The sequence below is a fragment of the Lutra lutra genome, chromosome 5 (genome assembly GCF_902655055.1).
Source record: "Lutra lutra chromosome 5, mLutLut1.2, whole genome shotgun sequence".
Classification (NCBI taxonomy): Eukaryota; Metazoa; Chordata; class Mammalia; order Carnivora; family Mustelidae; genus Lutra; species Lutra lutra.
In genome coordinates, this window is record NC_062282.1 from 101459916 (window position 1) to 101482998 (window position 23083).

General features: G+C 41.5%; 1 protein-coding gene across 11 annotated transcripts in view; it reads left to right on the top strand.

The window, feature by feature from the left end:
* ARHGEF28 (Rho guanine nucleotide exchange factor 28) overlaps positions 1-23083 on the top strand; it is a 314675-nt gene that overhangs the window by 264010 nt on the left and 27582 nt on the right. For all 11 annotated transcript variants that reach the window (XR_007127439.1, XM_047729921.1, XM_047729911.1 and 8 more), the window contains 8 exons: positions 818-909; positions 2073-2255; positions 8079-8210; positions 11107-11207; positions 14227-14265; positions 14363-14410; positions 19576-20061; positions 21158-21458. Coding sequence is in view for 10 of the 11 variants with exons in the window: in XM_047729921.1 (XP_047585877.1) it covers positions 818-909; positions 2073-2255; positions 8079-8210; positions 11107-11207; positions 14227-14265; positions 14363-14410; positions 19576-20061; positions 21158-21458 (1382 nt within the window). In the remaining variant the exon portion in view is untranslated. The remainder of the gene's footprint in view (positions 1-817; positions 910-2072; positions 2256-8078; positions 8211-11106; positions 11208-14226; positions 14266-14362; positions 14411-19575; positions 20062-21157; positions 21459-23083) is intronic.

The window sequence follows — 23083 nt, forward strand, 5'->3', positions numbered from 1 at the left end:
CAGCTCATGGCTTCCCTCCTTTGTGAAGACCTCTTCGGTTCCAGTGGTCTCTTCCTTACCTGAAATTCTTTACCATCTGCTCTCCAGAGCATTGACTTAGTGCTTGTCACAAACCACCTTGTAGCTATTAGCTTTTTTTGTGTCTATGTGTTTATTAGATTGGAAGCTCCTCGAGGGCAGGGGCTGTGTCTTTGTTTATCTTTGTGGCGAGTTCTGAAGAATCATTCAATAAACATTTTTCGATTGGTGGATCTATGTGTTCTAAGTCAATTTACGCCTCATTACTTGTGTTTTGGTAAGTTTTTATGAACAAGATGGGGTGAGGGTGATCTTTCTTTGTGGTAATTTGATTTGATTGATCTCGAATGATGTTTTATAAAATTCTCCCACCTCCACTGCTCCACGCCCAACCTGTCACTCTACTCTCTGTCCCCTCCAACTCCCTCTCCTCTGTCCCATTGAGAAGTACCCAAACATAGTAGAAAGTAAAATACGAATATTTTAGTTGGACCTAATGCTAGTGTTGGTAGTATGGGGTGTAGGGTGTGGGTACACGTTCATACGAGTGTATGTTTGTGTACATCTGTTTGTTGGAATTTTTGAGTCACCCTGTACTTCTCACTTTGAGAGCTGTGTCATATTGTGCAAGCTTCTTTATATACTTAGGAAAAACAGTTATCTTGGCTAGAGGGCGTAACCTTTTCTGAATTTTTCCTTCTCTGAGTAGTGTTACTGCCAGATCCCCATGTATTACTAATGAACCTAAAGATACTTGGATTTGGTTTCAGTTGTCTGTCTTGACTATTGTCTCTTAAAGTTGCCCAGAAGAAGAAGGGGGAAGGACAAGTGAATCTGATGAAGAGAGGCGGAAAGCTGAAGCAAGAGTGGCCAAAATTCAGCAATGTCAAGGTACCGTGCAGACATGTCTGATCCCTGTCTGTGGCGTTCTCCTTGGATGCTGGGAAAACCCAGGTGTCAGGAGTGGGAGATTGTGATTAAATGGTTAATCTAACTCTGTGTACCTGAGGCCTACCCACCATTCTTCAGAACAAGAAGTATTGGCGCTAGGAGTGTTCAAATAAAATGGCTATCCGCCTTCCTCCTTAGTGATTTAAAATAGATAACAAATTTTAAAAAAAAAGGGGGGGGCACATAATATGTATGCAACAAGAACTGTGGGCTGTATGGTGTAGCTGTGCATTGAAGTCCTTGTCCAGTGGTGTCATTTTAGGTCCCGGCCCTGTTGGGTCATGGTGATGTGACTTTGGACAGGGAACCAACAGACATGTCAGTTTCCAAGTCCGTGAATTAAGGAAATTAGATCAGCTCAGTGAGTCTCATCTCTGGGTGGACATCAGAATTACTTTGAGAGTTTTTTAAAAATTCTGATGCCTGGGCCCTTATGCTCAACCAATTCATTCACAATCTATGGAAGGTGGTTGTGGATGTCAGTATTTAAAATTCTACCCTGGTAAAACTAAGGCAGACTGAGGACCTGGATTAGATGCTGGTTGAAGTCCCTTTAAACTGTGAGAATCATGTGATATGTTGGAATCAGAGGAAAATGATGCGTGCAAAGATGGTCAGAGAAATTGGATGTTTAGAAACAAAAACAGAAGCCAGTAGGTTTGGTTTTAACCAAGATGGGCTGAAGCCTGAGTAGCTTTGGGTTTCTGCATTGTTTTCCCTTGTGGGTATCAGTCATCATGAACAGTGCCACCTCAATTTTCATTCCTGGGCTTCGTGTTTAAGACTAATAGAAAACAGCCTGAACAAAGAATGGTTGTGCAAGTTTTTCTGGAATTAGGGGCATGGAAAAGGAAATGAACATCTGAGTACAGTAAATGTACAGAAAAGACAATGGAAGATAGAGTTAAGTCATTTGCTGGAGACCAGTCACTAAGTGGAACAGTTAGGATTTGAACCTGGTTCTGGCCCACCCAACAACTTGTACTTGACCTGTGAGACCATACTGCTTTGCTGACAAGCAACATTTTTATCTTAGAGCTTGGATTTTCATACAGTTGCTGTATTTATCTGATAACCTTCCATGGTAAATAACTATTTCATAGAAATACTCAGTAACCAAGACCAACAAATTTGCACATGTTTGGAGGAGAAGCTGCATATCTATGCTGAACTTGGAGAATTGAGTGGATTGGAGGATGTCCATCTAGAGCCCCACCTCCTCATTAAACCTGATCCAGGAGATCCTCCCCAGGCAGCCTCATTACTAGCAGCAGCGCTGAAAGAGGGTAAGTTGCTTCCAAAACTATTTGGCTTAACAAGTTCAGAGTACCCGAGTACCTTCTGTGTGCCATACACTGTGGTTTAAATACTCAGGATATAGCAAAATAAGACAGGGTTCCAGTTGTGCTACAATTCATATTCTAAAAATTGCCAAATGAAAGGAAATAGATGTGTCAGGTTGGGTCAAGCACTATGAAGACAAAAAATTGTCGCTCAATAGATGAATGGATGAAGAGGAAGTAGTGTACATCTGCAATGGAATTTCACTCCGTCATAAAAAGGAATGAGATCTGACCATTCACAACAACATGGATGGACCTAGAGGCTGTAATGCTAAGTGAAATAAATCAGACAAAGAAAGACAAATAAATTCACTCATCTATGGAATTTAGGAAAAAACAGATTAAAAAAGAAAAATCAAAAAAAGATTCTTTTTTTTAAATTAACATATAATGTATTATTTGCCCCAGGGGTACAGGTCTGTGAATCATCAGTCTTACACAGTTCACAGCATTCACCATAGCACATACTCTCCCCACTGTCCGTCACCCAGCCACCCCATCCCTGTCACCCCCCTCCATTCCAGCAACCCTCAATTTGTTTCCTAAGATTAAGAATCTCTTATGGTTTGTCTCCCTCTCTGGTTTTGTCTTGTTTCATTTTTCCCTTCCTTCCCCTATGATCCTCTGTCTTGTTTCTCAAATTCCTCATATCAGTGAGATCATATGATAATTATCTTTCTCTGATTGACTTATTTCACTTAGTGTAATACCCTCTAATTCCATCCATGTTGTTGCAAATAGCAAGATTTCGCTTTTTTGATGGCTGCATCATATTCCATTGTATGTGTGTGTGTATATGTATATATGTATATGTGTTTATATATATATATATATATACTCACACATGTATATCTTCTTTATTCACTATATACACATCTTCTTTATCCATTCATCTGTTGATGGACATCTAGGCTCTTTCCATGATTTGGCTATTGTGGACATTGCTGCTATAAACATTCGGGTGCACTTGCCCCTTCGGGACACTACATTTGTATCTTTGTGGTAAATACCCAGTAGTGTGATTGCTGGATCATAGGGTAGCTCTATTTTGAACTTTTTGAGGAACCTCCATACTGTTTTCCAGGGTGGCTGCACCATCTTCCATTCCCACCAACAGTGTAGGAGGGTTCCCCTCCAAAAAAAAAGACTCTTAAATACAGAGAATAAATTGGTGGTTGCCAGAGGGCAGTTGGATGGGGTGATGGGTTGAAATAGGTGATAGGGATTAAGAGTACACTTAACATGATGAGCACTGAGTAATTAGAATCGAATTACAGTATTGTACACCTGAAACTAATATAACTATATTAATTATACTTCAATAAAAAAACAATAAAGACAGTTTTATTTGGAAAACTATAGAGGGCAATTGCTTCAATGAAGATTCTAATAAAATCTGAACCCTAGTTAAAAAAAGAAACGTGGGCACCTGGGTGGCTCATTCGGTTAAACATCTGACTCTTGATTTCGGCTCAGGTGGTGATCTCAGGGTCCTGAGATCGAGCCCCGAGTTGGGCTCCCTGCTCAGCAGGGAGCCTGCTTGAGATTCTCTCTCTCCTTCTCCCTCCATCCCTCCCCGCCCCATGCCTGCCTGCATGCTCTCTCTCTTTCTGTCTGTAAAATAAAAAAATAAATCTTTAGAAAACAAAAATGAATGATAAACAGGATAGGGAATAAAGAGAGGGATAGAGTGGGAAGGTTGTTTTGAGTTAAGGTGACAAGGAAAGGCCTCTTCAATAAGGTGATGTGTAAGCAGACACGGGAAGGTGAAAAAGCCTAGTAGACATCTGGGGAAAGAATGTTCCAGACACAGAGAACAGAAGATGCAAAGGCTTGGAGGCAGGTGCATAGCAAGCCTGAGGAATAGCAAGGAGGGAGGACCATGCAGGTAGAGTGAAGGGAGGGGAGGTGGCAGATGAGACAGAGCTAACTACCACTCACTTTACAGGACCAAACTGAGTTAAGTACGGAGCTTGGATTTCATTCTGAGAGACATTATAGGAAGCATTATAGGGTTTGAGTAGCAGAGTGACGTCATGGGTGTTCTAAAAGGAGCCCTCTGACTCCTGTGTGGAGAATAGACTGTATAAGGGGGCAAAGTGCAAATATGGGTAATACTCAAGTTTAGAGTACAACCATGGGAGTCGGTGGCTGAGGTAGGGTAAAGGATAAGATCACTGGGGAAATGAGGACGTCAAGAAGACATGAGGCTAAGGTATTGGAAGGACTAGGTTCACAAAAACGGCAATTCCTGAGAATTTTGACAGGACTAGCATTCGGGGAAGGGAGAGAACTTGCACTGGCTGCTACATTGTTCAAGGAATCTGTAGATGAATGGCAACAAGGAGGGGTAGTGAGTGCTGTAATCTGATGGCACAAAATTAAAGGAAAAAAGGGGGTTGGCGGGATTATAGTTTGGCAGTGACAGTAGGGATAGTGAGTTTGAGAGAGAAAACAGCCACCACCTGGGAGAGTGGCAAGGAATGCAGACAAGGTTTGGAAGGTTCCAGATCATGGACTAAATGTATCCTACCACTTGTTTTTGTGACTATCATTTTGTTGCAACACAGCCCCCCACACTCATTTACCTATGATCTGTGGCTGCTTTCTTGCTACAGTGGTGAAGATGAGTAGCTGCAACAGAAACCCTGACCCACAGAGTCTAAAGTGTTTGTGATCTGGTCCTTTGCAGACCAACTTTGCCAAACTCTGGTTCAGAATCTCAGAACATTGGCTCTGGAGGAGAATTTAGAAATCATGGCATTCTGTCATCTTTATTTGATAGGGAAACCAGGATCTTAAGAAGGGCATAGAGGTTGTCTGAAGTGGGGTCCACTGGCAGAATCATTCATTCATCTATTCATTTTCAGTCATTCATTGAGCATCTGCCCTGTGCTTTGCTCTTGGTGCTAAGGAAAGAGTTAATACCTTTTATACTTTGTAGTGGGGTATGGGCTGCCAGTTATGGAATCAGTAAGTCACTGGGATAAAAGGCACAGCATAGGGAATATAGTCAATGATACTGTATAACATTGTGTGGGAACAGATGGTAGCTACACTCCTGGTGAGCTAGTGTAAGGCGTTCAACTTGGGGCATCACTACCTTGTATACCTGAAACTAATGTAACATTGTGTGTCAACTGCACTTAAGTGAAAAAGAAAGAGGGAAATAAAAACATAGTGGAGGAAGACAGACAATACACAAGGAAATAAAATAATTTCACAAAGGTAACAAAATAAGATTGGGCTGAGGTGAAGGCTTTGCTTTAGTGAAGTCAGTGTAGACTTCTCCAGGGAGATGATTTTTTTGAGATGAGAATTGAAGGATGAGAAGAAGGCCAGCTGACTGGGGATCAAGGGGAGGACCATTCCTGGGCAGGGAGAAAGTGAGTACAATGCCCTTGTCTGTGGAATGAGCTTGGTGTGTTAAAGGGGAAGAAGGAAGGCAGGGTGACAGCAGTCAGGGAAGCGTATGAGGGGAGGTCATGTGGGTGGGCAGAGAAAGATCTCTGCAGGCTCTGGTTAAAAAAAAAATAGATATTTTATTCCCAAACTGATGGAAAGTTACTGGGTGCTTTTTATCATGGGAGTGGCACCATTGTATGTCTTCTTCAGAAGAGAGCCGGCTGCTGGCAGGAGAGCAGAGTGGGGGGGGACCAGTTTGCCTGGAGATATTTGGTTGGCAGTTACACAAGCTAATGGGGGGTGTTGGGACTTTGGTCTAGACCCAGGAATGTTGGCAATGGATGTAGAAGGAAGTGGACAGGTCCAAAGTATATTTTAGAAATACAGCTGGAAGTACTTTTGAATGGGTTGGTGAGAACCAGTGACCTTCTCATTGACCTTGATAATGCCTCTGTTAAGTAAGTCACCCCCTCTCCATTTTAGCCAGTGGCTTTCACTCTTCCCTTCCCCCCATCAAAACTGTCATAGATGCCCGGTTTGCGTCTCTCTGCTTTAATTCCTTTCGCCCGTCATGTGATGTAGGTGCTGGGGAACAGTGGGGGACCAAGCTGCTCAGGAAAACACAGAGCAATTGAGGTGCTGCCTGATCCACCCCAAGTCATTGATGATCAGGACTCAGAGATCTAGCAGGAATTCTTAATCAGAGTGAGGTCATTATCTTTGGGGGAAAAAACAAAACAAAACAAAACAAAACAAAACAAATAGTTCAGTAGCGTACCTTGAATGGTCTCGCTAGGTCGTTGTTCTCCTAGACTGCTTTTCTGCTCCCCTTTCTCCTCTCCTGTTTCTATGTCTTGAATCCCATTCATCCTTCAAGATTCTCTTCACCTTTCATCTCCTTTAAGAACTTTTCCCTAATCCCACTGGCGACTGTCACTGTCCTTCTCCTTGGCACTGCTGGAGCATTTTATGATGCTCTCATAACTGGATGATAGAACTTAACACTGATCATGTGCTACCTTGTATATAGTTAATGAATATGTTGTGTTTTCCTCCTCTAGTCTGCAGACTCCCCTAATTAGTTACAGATGCCCAGGGGCCCCAGGAATAGAGTAGGTACTCAAAGAGTATTTGCTAAATTCGAACATTGGACACAATGTTTTAAATATTTGTAGAGCCCTCGAAACGATGCCATTTTGCATACTTGTTGAAAGCATTTAATTATAAATAAAAACATGATTTTCTGGGTGGGTTGTTAACCAGTCTTACCAGATCCTAAGAGTAGCCTTTGGTGCTTGTTTAAAATGCAAATTCCAGGGGCGCCTGGGTGGCTCAGTGGGTTAAGGCCTTTGCCTTCAGCTCAGGTCATGATCCCAGGGTCCTGGAATCTGCCTTCAGCTCAGGTCATGATCCCAGGGTCTTGGGATTGAGCCCTGTATCGAGCCCCGCATCGAGCCCTGCATTAAGCCCCACATTGGGCTCTCTGCTCTGCAGGGAACCTGCTTCCCTTCTTCTCTCTCTGCCTGCTTCTCTGCCTACTTATGATCTCTGTCTGTCAAATAAATAAAATCTTAAAAAAATAAATAAATAAAATGCAAATTCCTTGTCTTTTCCCTTGCAGAATGTGATTTAGTAGGTATAGGTAAGGATTGGGAATCTCTGTTTTTTAAGGCACAGTTGAGGAAATTTTCTTTCAAAGAATAGCTCATATTTTTGAATAGCACGTTTTAAAATCTTTATACCTAAAGTCACATTTAAAGGTTTTATTTATTTATTTGTCAGAGAGAGAGCGAGCGAGCGGGAAAACACAGGCAGAGCAACAGGCAGAGGCAGAGAGAGAAGCAGGCTCCCCACTGAGCAAGGAGCCCGATGCGGGACTCGATCCCAGGACCCTGGGATCATGACCTGAGCCGAAGGCAGCGGCTTAACCAACTGAGCCACCCAGGCATCCCCTAAAGTCACATTTAAATGAATTGAATTACAAAATGTTTTCCAGCAGACTAGTGTACTGAAAGTTAAAATTGAGATTTTTTTATACATTGCATCTTTTTATTAATTTTCTATTATAAAATTATATGTGAAGTATTGGTCTAGATTACAGGTTGGCAAATTTTTTTTCCTGTAAAGAGCCAGATAGTAAATATTTCAGGCTTTGCAGGCCACATGAAGTTTCTGGGACACATTCTTCTTTGTGCCTGCATGGGTGCCTGTGTGTATATTTTAACAACTCTTTAAAATATAAAAGCCATTTTTAGCCCCTGGGCCATAGAAAACCAGACACAGGCCGAAGAGAGTTTGCCAACCCTTGATCCAGATTGAACGGTGTATTTGGTTTTTTACTTTTGTGTTCTTTCTTCTTAGCTGAGAGCCTCCAAGTTGCAGTGAAGGCCTCACAAGCGGGCGATGCCTGTCAGTCATCCGAGGAAGGTTCTGGAGAATCTTCCTTGACGGATACTCAGAGTCCCCCCGAAGAGCCAGGATCATCTCCAGCTTGTAAGTGAAAGTTCAGGCCTCTGCGGTGAGCCTGAGCACAACCTCTGGAACATACAGTGGTCATATGAAATGAAGGCAATGACTCTGTCCCTATTTTGAGGAGACTTACTGTACTTTTTAAGTTAGAGAAAACCTGGGAATCAGTCTGCTAGGCTAATTTACATATGATACTGACACTGCTGTTCCAAGGGCAAGGATTTCAAGAGTAGTTGGTGGGTTATACTGCTCTCTGACCCAGGCAAGCTTTGTTACCTTCTCCAAACCCCACCCTGCCTCAGTTTTGATAAAAGTTATTGGAGGACAGTTTGGAATATGGTTGTGAAATAACTTTTAAACTTTGGGTTTTTTTGAAAATGACTCCCTGCTGTTCACGAAAGAACAAGTCCTCCGACTTTATCTCAGAGGCATCAACTCAGCAAACATAACCCAGAAAGCTAGACTCTAGCACATTCCCGCAGACACATGGTTTGGTGGCATGGTTAAAGGCAGAAGTGTCAAAAAATCCTTGATCTTTGTCACCATACGCTTCAGTTCAGGTCAGAATTCATTTAGTGAAGACCCTGTTTCAAAATATTTTAAATACGGAAAAGTGTCATGTAGAGAATTCGATGATTTCTTGGAACCTAATGATGTTGTTAAATGTATGAGCTGAAGATTTCATTCCCTTCAGTTTTCTGAGATAAAAGCACAAAGAGCATATTTCTCATTGTATTTGGGTGATAAAAACCTTATTTCCACCAGGCCTCATTATGCACAAGACAAAATGTCTTTAGTAGCTAGAGATGGGCGGATTAAATTATCTCTGAATTTCTTTAACAACATCCCTTGGTTAATTAGGATCCATGGAAGCAGTACAGTTTTAAAACTCTGGACTTTTTTTGAGATCAACACTAATAATTATTTTGTCCTCTCAAATTTTGCTTGATCCAGTCCTGCGTTTCTATTTTCAGAAAGTGCACATGTGTTTTTCATTTTGACACAGCCCAAATTCATCAGGGGAGTTGTACTGCCCTGGGTGATTTCCTTTTAAAAGAAGAAACTCATTATGCCATCAAGGGAGTTCCATCTAAAAATACATGGGGGGGATCTGCTGCTCTCAGCCTCACCCTGGGGACAGCTGAGGAGGCTCCACACGGCCCCTACAGCTGCTCAGTGCACCTGGCTGCCTCTTCCCTCCCTCGAGACCAGGCGGTGAAGTTTCTCCCAGTCTGTACCCACATCTCCCCAGTCACGGGGACACCTATGACATCTGTGAAAACTGTTGAGAGGCTCTTTACAGTGCCCTGATACCAGGATTCACATATGGAAGGGACAGGGGCATGTTGCTAGGGTCCTGTACCCCCGAAGACCTCTTTGTTTCTGGGCTGGATTGGAGCCTGGTGCTATAAGAGTTGGATTCTCTTTATAAAGTTGGTGGAGGCAAAAAACGATTCCCAAATGAGGGCCTTTCACTGACTGTGTCAGTTCTTTGTTGGACTTTAAGGACTGGGTCCTTCTAAGTCAAGCCCATGCCAATCTGAAGTCAAAGACCAAGCGAGGCCTTCTGTTTTCATCCTCAATATACCTAATCAGATGGTGAATATAATCTACCCCTTCCTGAATTCTGGAGATCTGAAACTGAATAAGGAACAGAGGGACCTGATCACTTGGCTCACCATCAACTTCTTTGCCCATTTGATGGTCCTCATTGCCATGCAGTGGGGAGGAGGGAGAGCGAGATAATGGGTAACTCTTTGGTAAAGTCTTAGGTATCTCTCTTAAGAAGTAAGTATAATGCCCAGTAGTGGAACCATTTTTTGAGTGACAGATAAATTTCTATAAAATGTCCCTCACTATAAGTGAAAAGCATTGACCAGCCTGGGCAAAACGAATTTAATTTTTAGCTGATAAAATTCAAAGCAGTTTCTACTTAAACAAAAAATTCTTTGTAATAGAAGTGGCTTTTGGAGTCCTAGAGGACTTTCATTTAGAGAAGGAGAAAAAGTATTTCCTCCATCAGTAGTAAAGTTTCAAGATGGCACCATGTGTCCCAGTGAATATTTCACCAGGGCCCCCGTCTGGACATGGTTCCGGTATAAGTCTGCATGTGAAAATGCTTTGGAAAGTCTAGTTTAAATCAGCCTAAGGTGAGCATAGTGTAAGTTTTAATGGAATTCCCATGGGCAAAGAAAATCCCACCAGCAGAGATTTAATGGACGGAGTGAAATCTGTTTCTTAAAAATATTTCTGGATTTAGAAATATTTCTGTGTTTCATACATTAAATATACAGTATTTACAGTTGTGAATGTAGCATATAAGCAGTATTATGAGAAAAAAACACTTGGAAATTGTTTTTAAAATGTTACTTGGAGACAGGGACAGGTTCCTATTTGTACAACTGTGAGCTCATGAAGTATTAGCCAACCTGACCCTACTTAGATATCTCATTCCCAGTGTTGATTCCTCCTTCTAAACCTTGTTCCTGGTCTGCTGCTCTGACACTAGCCACCAAGGAGCCTATCAACCCAGCTGTCTGCTTAGACCTGGGTCAGCCAGCCCTTGCTTTTGCTGTACAGTGCCTGTTTCCAGTTTCCTCCTCCCCAGTGGCTGGTAAGCAAAAGTGAGATGTAGAATCCCTCTCTCCATATTGCCACCTCTCTGCAAGAAAGAAAATGTAAAAGACGGGTGATAATTGAGGCCATTTGTCAGTTTGGTATCTCTTAGCATGTAAGCTCCCTGAGGGCAGGGACACTGTGCTTTGCACTGTTTTGGCCCCTTGTATGAGAGTATGTAATATGTGTGATTTTTGTCTTTCTTACTTTGAAATAACGTGTCAGCTGTGTACACAAGAACCCTGTGCGCTGGCCGCTGTTTGATGATGTCCTTTCTGTTTCTGTCTCACTGGTGTGCCTCCAGCACTAGTCACAGAAGGGACAGGAGGAAGAGGCTGTTGGGATGTGGATCCTGGCACCCAGGGTTTGGGAACCGACTTGGCAGTCTCTGATGCAGGGGAGAAGGTATTGTGAACTGATTTGTTAGTAAATGGCACCAGTTACTTTGTGTGGTAATGTAACCTCAGGTCTGGGCTGTCGGTGGCAGTGAGTGGTATGCAAGTGTTTTTCCTCAATTGTTCTCAACTTCCCGACTCTTTATTTAACCTTTCTGACTTAAATTTCCTCAAAATGTTCTTGCTCTGCCTCTATCATGTAGGTGTAAACAAAGAAACGATTTCAACGTTATTAAAAGGATTTAAAACTCGAATGTTTGTGTGTCTGCGCACTCTTACTTCTGGTCTCCCTTCTGCCTTTCTCCCTGCTAAGCTCTAGCTTGTCACCCACCACACTTAGTGGCCCTTGGACGGGAGGTGGTCCTGGCAGCCGGCGGTGTCCTTAAGGCAGCCAGGTGGTGCTAAGTGGCGGAAATAATGTGGACTTGGACTCCTATTGCTGCTTTCACTTTCTTTTACCTTCCTGTCTTTTCAGATTGTTTTCCTCTCTCTACCCACGTGGTCACCTACTTTTTTGTGAGACTTTTTAGTCAACCTGACCACATTTTGCTTGGGGCAAAGTGGTTCCAAATGCCTTTGGGGGAGGTGGGGGTGGGACATAGTTTACACTTAGGTTGTGATGCTCATTGAAAAACTAAATGCAGGGAACTTCCTCTTCACTTCAAATGAATCTGAGTTGTCAGAAATAGGGAATAAGAATAGGATATTGGGAGGTGGTTAGTTGGCCTCCCCAGGGTGGGCTGGGGCTCAAGAGTTTTAGTTTTTTCCTAAAATCACGTTAGACTCATTACCAGATACCAGTATGTGCTAATGTGGAAAAATGACATATGTCATATATTTATGTAATAATTTATATATTATATATATTTGCATTTATGATATATGACTGAGACACCAAGTCCAAAGATTTTTAAAAATCCGTAGGAGATACGGCTGTGACTTAGTATTTTTTTTAAAAAGTCATAACCAAAATAAAAACAGGAATGCAATATTTTATTCTGCTTACTCTGACTGTAAGCTTTCTGACTTATTTCTTCTTAAAACATTCCAACTTTTTTCCTCCTTTTCAGTGTGGACTTCACTTTTCAGTCTGTTGCTTCCAACTGCCTTTGTCCTAGAGGAAGGGAGAGAGAGGAGGGCTGATTAGTTAGTTAATATTTTTTTCTTGAATGGAAATCGTGGTGGCTCCTACCCCTACGGTCTTTTTTCCTTCCATGGTTCAGTAACAGGTAAGTGAAATGAGTGTGTAGGTCCCCCTCATTTGGTGGGTGAACCATGGGGTGAACCTCTCTGGAAGAATTTTAATAAGGCATTTAAGAAAATGAACTGACAAAAAGAACAGGATCGCCTGAAATCAAACATTTAAAAAAAAGTGTGATGGATATTTTATAGTTAGCTTCTTTGATCAGGTAAGGTTTAAAAAATACATTTTTCTGAAAGAATTTTAACCGAAAAATACCCGGTGTGTCAATCACTAGCTGCGGTTATCCGCACACACACCACAAGGTGGCAGACCAGCTCCATGAAAAATAGGACCTTAAACATGTCTGGTATCAAACTTCGCTGTTCTTGGAAATAAGTAACCACATGTAACATAATTCAGCTCATTTCTATGTTTCTAATTTGTATAGAGTATAAAAATTCTATAGCATATGATTTCCTTATTACAAAGGTAATGACTGTGAAGCAGGGACCAAACCACAAGAGGGGAGAGAACTCTAGAACTCACTAGAGAATGGGGGTTCTTAGTCCAGTATCATGGGGGGTGGGGAAGGGGGGGTGGTTCTAGGCACAGGCCTAATGACTCTAAACTTCATGTCCTTTTCCATCCTTTGTCCTTCCTATCTTAGAGGTTCTGGTCAGTAAAGAAATCTTTTATGGGCAGTATGGGGAAGAGTGTGGGGGAGGGACAGGAAGAAGGGATCTGGCTATCTCCTCAAAGCTTCACCAGCCTGCACTGAATGAATTTACAAGTCCAGGTGTTACCCAAGAACATTACCACAGCTGACTGTTTCTTGTGGCTTCAGTGTAAAGCTGCTCAGATAAGAGCAAGCAATGTACAGGGGGACCATAGGTTCTAGGAAGGCAGGGAATTTGGTGATCTCCCATAGCACAAGGAGTGGAGTATACAACGGATGCATGATATTTATTTAGGGAATGGAGTGTGAATGTCCTTACATGCTGGACATCACTGTTACATTTGTAGATAACAGCACTGAATACATGTAAGAAGCCCTACTACTCAGGGGCTTACATCCTAGTGAAAGAAGAAAGGTAATAAATGAATAGACAAATGTTCAGTTCAATCCTGGAAACCAGAAAGCCTCACTGTCCACATGTGTCTCTAATGTGTGCATTAGGGAGACAAAGAATGAAACATAGACCCCCATCCCCCAGGAGCAGGTGGTCTCCAGCCCCACTCATGGCCTCTGCTGATAGTGCTTTTCCTAAGGCAATCACAGATGTTTCCACTGAGCTCAGAGTAGGATCTCAAGCAGACCAGCTAGGTGCTGACCCTTGGGCCCCCTCTGGGTCTGGGTTTCCTCTCCCAACCGCTGGCTGTTTTGGCTTTGTGAATCTTCAGCATGGAGACAGGGAGCTAGAACTCAGGCATGATGTCCTCGAACTTCTAAATTTGGCCTCAGGATGCATGGGGGCAGCCTGGCCCGAAGGCCAACTTCAGTCTGGGCGAGGAGAGCTCAGCTGACGGTGTGGTTTCCATAAGGTAAATATTGTCCCTTACTGAGAGAGTGCAGAGCTTCCTTACTGTCATCCCTTGTTGTTTTTTTAAAGGGATGTTTGGGTGAAAAGTTGCCATGCGTCTCAAATCCAGAGTTTGCACAGATGGGGCTTTCATCAAGGGGTTGTTTAATTCTGTAGGCTTTGATTTCTGGCCAGAAAGAGGGTCACTATAGAAGAGTTTAGGGGGAGTGAAGTGATTTACCTGAGGTCAGAGATTTTGGAACTCTAAGTGCAGCTTTTCAAAAGTAGAGTGATTATTCATTTTCTTGTTTTTTTACATATTTTAGGTGGAATATAGAAGTTTCCCCGTTTCTTCACAGTCAGAGGTGAGCTCTATACACTTGAAATTATCATCGTCCTCTCTTTAGTTTTAGATAATGAGCGCTTTTTCAAGAATTTGACACTTATGATCTTATCTTTCAGATTATACAAGCGATACAGAACTTAACCCGTCTCCTCTATAGCCTTCAGGTAACTGTGCTCCTCTGATCTTTGACCTTGGGAACGTTTCTCTTAATGCAATGTATTTTACTAGATGATTCCCAGACATTAAAAATTAGAATGTCTGAGAGGTGGCGAATGATCTTAAAAGAATGCCAATTCCCAAAGTGTAGCTCTACTGGTTGCTTGGAATTTCACCTGGTTTTGTAATCATGAGGCAAGACTCCTGCTTTTTAGACCGTTCTTCTCTGAAACCATAAAACAGTTCATATCTTTGAAAAATATGGATGACTGTGATCTGGCTTGAAGTTTATGGTGAAACTCTTAGGTGAGCATAGCCTGGCTTCACATTTTCTGGTGAAAACTTAAATTCGCACCTAAACTTTTTTCACTTTATCCTGTGGACTGGGGCCGTTAGAGCAGTTAAATAATTCAGCAGTTCCTTCATTCTTTTGTTTGTTCATCCCCCCCGGCAATCTCTCTGTGCCGGGCACTGTGCTAAAGGCTGGGTACACAAAGGCTGATGGGGCACAAAGCCTGCCATCGGGTGGCTCACTGTCTTTCACAGAGAGACAGACATAAAAACTGTGCTTGCATTTAGGATTACAGGGATGATCCCTTAGTTCATGCACAAGAGAGGCCAGATCCAAGCCTTGGATTAAAAGCATTTTAGTGAGACGAAAGCAATGCTAATGTTAAGTATAAATTGGTAGAAAAATTTGAGGATGTAAGTAAATAAAATGGCTTGTGATTCTACAGAGAGAATTACTATTGTGATGTTGGTATATACCCCTCCAGTTTTTTTCCCTAAGATTTTATTTGTTTATTTATTTTAGAGCTTGAGTGGGGGGAAGGGTGAAAGGAGAGGGGGAGAGAGATTCTCAGGCAGGTTCCGTGTCAAGTGCAGAGCCGGACATGGGACTTGATCCCATGACCCTGAGATCAGGACCTGATCTGAAATCAAGAGTTGGATGCTTGTCACTTTGGAAAACAGTGTGGAGATTCCTCAAGAAATTAAAAATAGAGCTTCCCTATGACCCTGCAATTGCACTCCTGGGTATTTACCCCAAAGATACAGATGTAGTGAAAAGAAGGGCCATCTGTACCCCAATGTTTATAGCAGCAATGGCCACAGTCGTCAAACTGTGGAAAGAACCAAGATGCCCTTCAACGGACGAATGGATAAGGAAGATGTGGTCCATATACACTATGGAGTATTATGCCTCCATCAGAAAGGATGAATACCCAACTTTTGTAGCAACATGGACGGGACTAGAAGAGATTATGCTGAGTGAAATAAGTCAGGCAGAGAGAGTCAATTATCATATGGTTTCACTTATTTGTGGAGCATAACAAATAGCATGGAGGACAAGGGGAGATGGAGAGGAGAAGGGAGTTGAGGGAAATTGGAAGGGGAGGTGAACCATGAGAGACTATGGACTCTGAAAAACAATCTGAGGGTTTTGAAGGGGCGGAGGGTGGGAGGTTGGGGGAGCCAGGTGGTGGGTATTGGAGAGGGCACGGATTGCATGGAGCACTGGGTGTGGTGCAAAAACAATGAATACTGTTACGCTAAAAAGAAACAAAAAAAAAAAAATAAAAATAAAAATAAAATAAAATTATTAAAAAAAAAAACCCAACCAAAACAAAAAAAAGAGTTGGATGCTTAACCTCCTGACCCACCCAGGTGCTCCTCCCTCCAGTTTTTTAGAATCATTTTCTATATAGTCTACTTTAACATGTACCTTTCTATTCATTCAGCTATTACTCTGTAGCACAATTTTTGGTGCTGTGTAATATTCAAGTCTATGGCATATATCCAGTTCTTTGTAGCTACAATTCTGTATTAATTAGGTCTGTTAGATATTCTTACACACTAAGCTCTTTGAACACAGCTGAGTGTTTCCTTAGGATAAATGGCTAGAATTATTTTTTTAGGCTTTTTAATAGATACTACCCCAAATAATCAAACCCATCAATATCCCTCTCTCCTCCTCAATTTGAAAATAGATCAAGGTATCTGATTACCTTATTTTTCATTTCTTTGGTTGCTATTGGAACTGAACTCCTCCCCCTTGCCCCTGGTTTATTAGCCATCCCTACTTCGTGCCTTTGACCTGTTGAATATTAAAAGAAGATTAAAAGTAAGTCTGACTTTAAGTTTTCACCTGAAAACAATGTAAAGTCATGCTGCATTTGATGTTTTCTTATTTATGCTTTGCATCAAGACTTCTTTCTTTTATTTACCATCTGCCTATTGCTCTAGTACCCCTATCTTAATAATTAAATTTTAGGTTATATTTGAATATATGACAGTGATAGTCTCTTCTTACTATTTTTCTATGCTTTCCTATATATTCTTTTTTTTTTTTTTTAAGATTTTTATTTATTTATTTGACAGAGAGAAATCACAAGTAGGCAGAGAGGCAGGCAGAGAGGCAGGCAGAGAGAGAGAGGAGGAAGCAGGCTCCCTGCTGAGCAGAAAGCCCGATGTGGGGCTCGAACCCAGGACCTGGGATCATGACCTGAGCCGAAGGCAGCAGCTTAACCCACTGAGCCACCCAGGCGCCCCCTTTCCTATATATTCTTTCGTAAGAGATTTGAATCACTCTGACAAGTTTTGTATCCTCATACCAGGGCTGATAAATTAAAATTTCCTATTTATGAACAAAATTGGAGAGAACTGTCACTTTTGAAGTAAACAGTCTCCTTGTTGGAGAACATGCTGTTTGTCATCTCTTACTTTAGATTAGAAGAAGATGTTTGTGTTTAGCAGTTCTATTCTTTGGACTGTTCCAGATAGAATGTTAAAATTTGAAAGTAGTAGTATGGCTATTCTTCAATGCTGACATCAATTTGATTTTCTTGGCTTTAACTTTGTCTTACTTCTAGAAATGTTGTAAATAAGTGTGACAATAGCAGGCTTCCTTGTCTCGGCAAGATCTAATGGGAATCCTTTGGTGTCTGACATTAAGCATGTTGGTCTGGGGTAGATCTTAGAGCTGATTTATCGTAGAAAACAAACATTCCTTCTTTTACATTTTAACTGAGAAATGGCTATAGTTTGAGCATAGTTGACTAACTTTTGGGAGATGAAATCATTATCTCAGCTTGTGTTGCCTGATGAAAACATTCACAGGTCATCTCTCTTCTTTTCAGTATTGAATGCCATGCTTTGTGGATTCAGGGTTCAGGAATGCTTACCAAAATGACCTAATTTTTGCACAACATTAGATTGAAGGGAGATAGCAAATTCTACAGTGGATTCTCTTAACCACTTTGAGCGGGTCTGAGGATGTGGGCTCTGGAAGATGTCTGTTCGTGGGGCATTCATCTCTTTTGAAGCTGAATCTCTTAAGCATGATGAAGTTTTTAACATATGCATTTTCAAATCAGATATAAATGAAATTTGATCCCAATATTAGGGGAGGAGAGTTAGAGATGGAGGGGAGGTGGAAAGGAGAAGACAAAAGTTGAGAGAGCAAATTGGGAATTTTCCTAAATTTGAAAAGCAAGTGCTAGTGTCTTTCCTAGATCTAAGTATCAAGTGCAAATGTGAAAATGAATATCCAGTCTTCAGGGTCACCTCCATGTGAGAGAGGAGAGTGGTCGCATCTCACATGTTGGGTAGACATGAAGAAAGTTTCCTGTGGCACTTACTTAGCATACTGTGAACTTTTCATGAGTGTAGTCTTCTCCCATGATAGTTTCAATATACAAAATGCTGGATTTTTGTTTGTTTTGCTGTATTGATGCCCTTGAAATTTATTAAAATTAATAAATGTGCAGTCTACAGTTTGCTCTAGCCAAGTCAGCAGAGCCCTGAATGGTTATTTACATGCTAATTATTTTGTATTTAAATATAATTAGTACCTATTTTCAATGATAATCATTGTTTTCTTTTTAATAATTTCTAAAAGACTTTAATTAAATATTTGTGTGAGTTTTGGAATTTTTAAAGTAAGTTTTCAATTGTAAAAACGTGAATTTTATTTCAAAAGGCTACAGCAAATTCATTTTTGAATCTTATTCTAAGACAAGTACTAATTTAAAATTTCTTTGCATTCTTTAACCTTCAAATGTATGGGGGAACTGTTGATCTAACAAAGAACTACTAGTCAAATCCCCGTATTCCCAGCATCTGTTACATGGACAGTTTTAAAAATTCTTAGGAAAGAAAAATGTGAATTTATCCCTGGGAGAGTAATAATTTTTCATAGCGAGTCAAAACACACATACATACCCAGTATGTGGCCATTTTCAATTTGTCCCTTTTGTGTTTCGTTGTGCTTTAAATGGGAACTTACAAAATTAAAAGCTTCTAAGGGCATTCACAGAGATTTTTTTTCCTTTCTTTTTGGTTTTGTGGAATCCTTCTTGGCAATTATTTCCTGTGATGCTGCCAAACTTTTCATAGGCAGATACTGTAACTCCAAATGGTTTTTTAATCTGGTTGGTAATGTCCTCTGGGCTTTAGAATATCTACGTTCCCTTAATCATTCCAGCCTCCTGTTAGCAATCTATTAAACAAATGAATTTCAGCTTAGGACTTTATGTATGACCTTCCTGCAATAATACGAAAAAATAACAGTAACGAGATAGCTTTACCACTTACGTATCTCCTCAATATGAAATTAACGGCTGTCCTTGGGCATTACATTATAAAAAGATTATTTACCAAAAGTTTCCAAGTGGTTGACTTTTATTTTTATGTTTTCATGTATGTAATAGAGCTTAAGTAATTTTTGGTTTGGGACTCAAATAAAGGATACTATCAGGCTTATATAGAATCTTAAGTTCTCGTGAATTATTGAGTGGAGAGACCTCAGAGAATGAGACATAGACCAGGAATGCAGTCTTGTGAATTTATGTACTGAATTCTTACTCAAAAGGCTTGCTTAAATATTAACAACAACCAGCAACAAAACACATTTCCGAAAGAGGGGATGACTGTTGCTTTTGTGCCTTTTTCTTTTCTTTTTTTTGTTGGTTTATTAATTCTCAAGCCATCCTGCTAGAAAATGTGGGATAAGCCTCTTTGGAATGTCAAGGTTAGTCTGGGGAGCTAACGTAGAAAGGACAGGAATATTAAGAGGAAAGAAAGGGGTTGTGATTTTGGTGTTCGGAGGTCATTGGAACCCCAGAACACAAGCACGTGGAGGCTGTGACTGTTTGCCCCTCTCCTGCTCTCACAGGCCGCCTTGACCATCCAGGACAGCCACATCCAGGTCCACAGGCTGCTCCTCCAGCAGCAGGAGAGCCTCTCCCCTGGCCCGTCCTTCCGAGGGAGCCCCTTCCAGGACCAGGAGAAGTACCGCAACCTAGAGAAGCAGCGGGAAGAGCTAGCCAACATCCACAAGCTGCAGTCCCAGTTCCAGCAGGACCAGCGGCGCTGGCACCGCCAGTGTGACCAGCAGCAGCGGGAGCAGGAGGCCAAGGCCAGCCGGCTGCAGGAGCGCGAGAGGGAGTGCTGGTCACAGGAGGAGCTGTTGCTCAGGACCCGCGGGGAGCTGGACCAGCAGCTCCAGGAGTACCAACAGAACCTGGAGCGGCTGAGGGAGGGCCAGCGCCTGGTGGAGAGGGAGAGGGAGAGGATGCGGGCCCAGCAGAGCCTGCTGTGTGGTTGGAAACACGGGCGGCAGAGTAGCCTTCCCGCGGCGTTTTCTCCGGGAAGCACAGAGGTACGGATCTTCCCTGCTTGCGGCAGCGGTGTGTGAGGCAGCTTCTCAAGGACGGGTTTAGTCATGGTCACTCCAGGGATACTGACCTGATGCCTGTCTTTTTGCCCACTGTGAGAAGAGCCCCTAAGAGTTAATGTGTAGGGAGCAGAAACTGGGAACCTGCCAAGACTGTGCACACGTGTCTTGACTCACCGCAGGGAAATTTGGAAGACCTACGTCCTGTTGGATGCGGGGCTTGTTGTATACTCTGTGATGCCCTTACCTGAAGAAAGAAACACAGAAAGGGAGTCCTCCAAGAAGGCAAAGTTTGTCCTGGCACCCTGCTCGCTGAGAGCACGCTACCTTTCCTGGACTTAAAGGACCCCTTTGGGTGATCTAGTCTTCAGGGTTTCGTATAGATAGGCCTTTTACCAGATCAATTAGCTATTAATGTGCATCCATAGGTACTGAGTTTAGCAAGTACAGTACTGTTCTGTTAACTAATAATAGTTAATGTTAGTATACTAAGTGAGTATGAGTGGCTGGGCGGGATATTGAAAACTTTCTGAGGATTGTGTTCTATTGGTGCCCCTTCTCATGTTTGACAGTTCCATTTGCCCCAGGAGTTTACTTCGCTGTACTCTGAACACATGAATGCTTTTTACTGATTGTGCATAAAGTGGCAAAACTTGATTAAGAAAGGTCTGCATTGCTTCTGATTTTCCTTTCAAGTTGGGTAAATTATATTTATTGCAAACACCAGATGCATATATTGCAAATACCTCATGCATATATTTTCAACATTTTAGTCAGCAAAAATGAAAATGCTGCTCTCTGTTGAAGTGGAAACACTTCAGTAGAAGGTACCACTGCTGGGGTTTTTTTTGTTTGTTTTTGTTTTTGTTTTTTGTTTTTTGTTTGCTTGCTTTTGCTTTGTTTTTAAAGATAGGCTAGACACACCAAATTGAAGTTTTGATGCTAGCTCATTAAAAGGAGATGGATATAAGACTCTTATTAAAAATCTTGATTGCTAAAATGATTAGAAATAAATGCTTTATAAAACTTGCACAAATTGCTAGAGAAATTATTTTATTTCTTTCTGTATTTTCTTGCACAGGTAATGGAACTTAATCGATCCGAGAGTTTGTGTCATGAAAATTCATTCTTCATTAATGAAGCTTTAGTACAAGTGTCACTTAACACTTACAACCAATCGACTCTAGCAGGTGTCCATCAGGATGCCACTTATCCCCAGAATATAGCTAATTCTGATTTGGTAAGGACTAGTGAAAATCAAGTAGACCTCCAGTTGGACGTTTCTCAGCCCTTGGATGTCAACCATGAACTATGGACAGCCGCTGGGTCCTGTCATCAGATATCCCCTCTCCACCCAAGCAGCAAGGATTCTTGTAAAAATGGTAATTAACGCTTTAAATGTCATCTGTGTGGTTTCAGCAAGAAGCTGTTTCTCTGAATGGTTGGCTCTTCTTCAGAGCAAGCCGAAGTGAGTCCTAGAAGGGGAATAAATTGGTTCTGATGAGCTGGAGTTTGTGGCATAAACTTCTCATGGGTGAAGTCTGAGGCCATCTTCTAGAAAAGTTGGCACGTGGTTAGAGGGCTGTGAGGATGGCACCAAGATGTAGGGACCAGACAGGGTTTTCAGATCTGTGGGTTAAATGATAACTACCAAGTTGGTTCACTTGTAAGGGAGAGTCATTCCTTACTGTACACTCTACCACACTCCAGTAGGCATACTCACTGGCTCTCAGAAATAAAACATAGAGACAGGGCTTGTGGTCTTTTCTAAAGGAAAGGCAATTTCCTTTAATGTTAGTGAAATCTCTTATGCTATTAAACACCCCCAAAATGAAACTGTTAACATCATTTGTCATTGTTAAAAAAAAAAGTGTTATATCTCATAATAACACAATTTGCCAATCCCATTAAAGCATTTGCCAAATATAAATGAAAGACAGCTTGAGTTACCAACGCCACATGAATCTGAGTGATTTAAATCTATGTCTACTATAAATTGTTTTCTGTGGGATACGAAGTAGGGAATGAGAAGAACTTGAAACCTCTCTACCAAAAAACAGATGGCATGCAATAGAATAAACAAGTGGCCGGCCACATGGATGTGAAGTAAATCACTGAGAGCAAAATCGTTCAGAAACGTAAAACAAGCAGTAGTATAGAGATCTTCAGAACTTGACACGGAGTTGTTGCCATGCTTCGTGTATATTCTTAATTTGTCAGCGGGAGGAGTTTTCAGCAACAGAGACTTTTGAAGGTACTCAGCAACTTCGAATCAGAGAGTAATAATTCTGACCCCGCCCGAGGGTTGATCTATTACTAATCTAAAAGATGCAAATTCTTCATAGTGGATAATTCTTTGCATGACTTAGTCACTCCTGGAACATTCTTATTTCTTGTCAGCATCTGGGAGAGGATGAAATCACTCCTCAAAGCATCATTTCAAATATCCCTTAAATTAAAAAAATAAAATAAAATGGAATGGTTCATCAGGATTTTTTTAAAAATAGGCACAATTTAGAGGACATAACCCATTTATTATCTTGCAGCTTTTGTATCGTGGAGACCACATTGCAGTAGGCTTTTTCTAGGTAAATGTTGCTTTCCTGTGTTGATTCATTAAGTTGCTATTCACGGTGTTTTTTGTTTTTGTCATGGCAGTTTTTGCATCCTGATTTGGTGGAATTCAAAAACTCAGTTTGAGTTAAACCACATTCAGCTTTTGTTTAAAAGAAGCATCTCTCCCTTTTTGTGTATCTCCCATCTTCTTCTGTTGACTTGGGCTTCAAGGTATAAAGCTTTTAAACATTTGGCAGCATCCTTGCAGGAGATAGAAAGTGTACTAAGGAAATAAACAGTGATTATATCCAAAACCAGTCTCGCCACATGTAAGGAATTAGAGAGAGCCAAGGGAAATGCTGAGAAAATGTACTTAGGCTGCAGCTCTTGTGCGTCCAGCGGAGGCCAAGGACACCGAGGACATTGGCAGAAGAGAGAAAAATCAACTCTG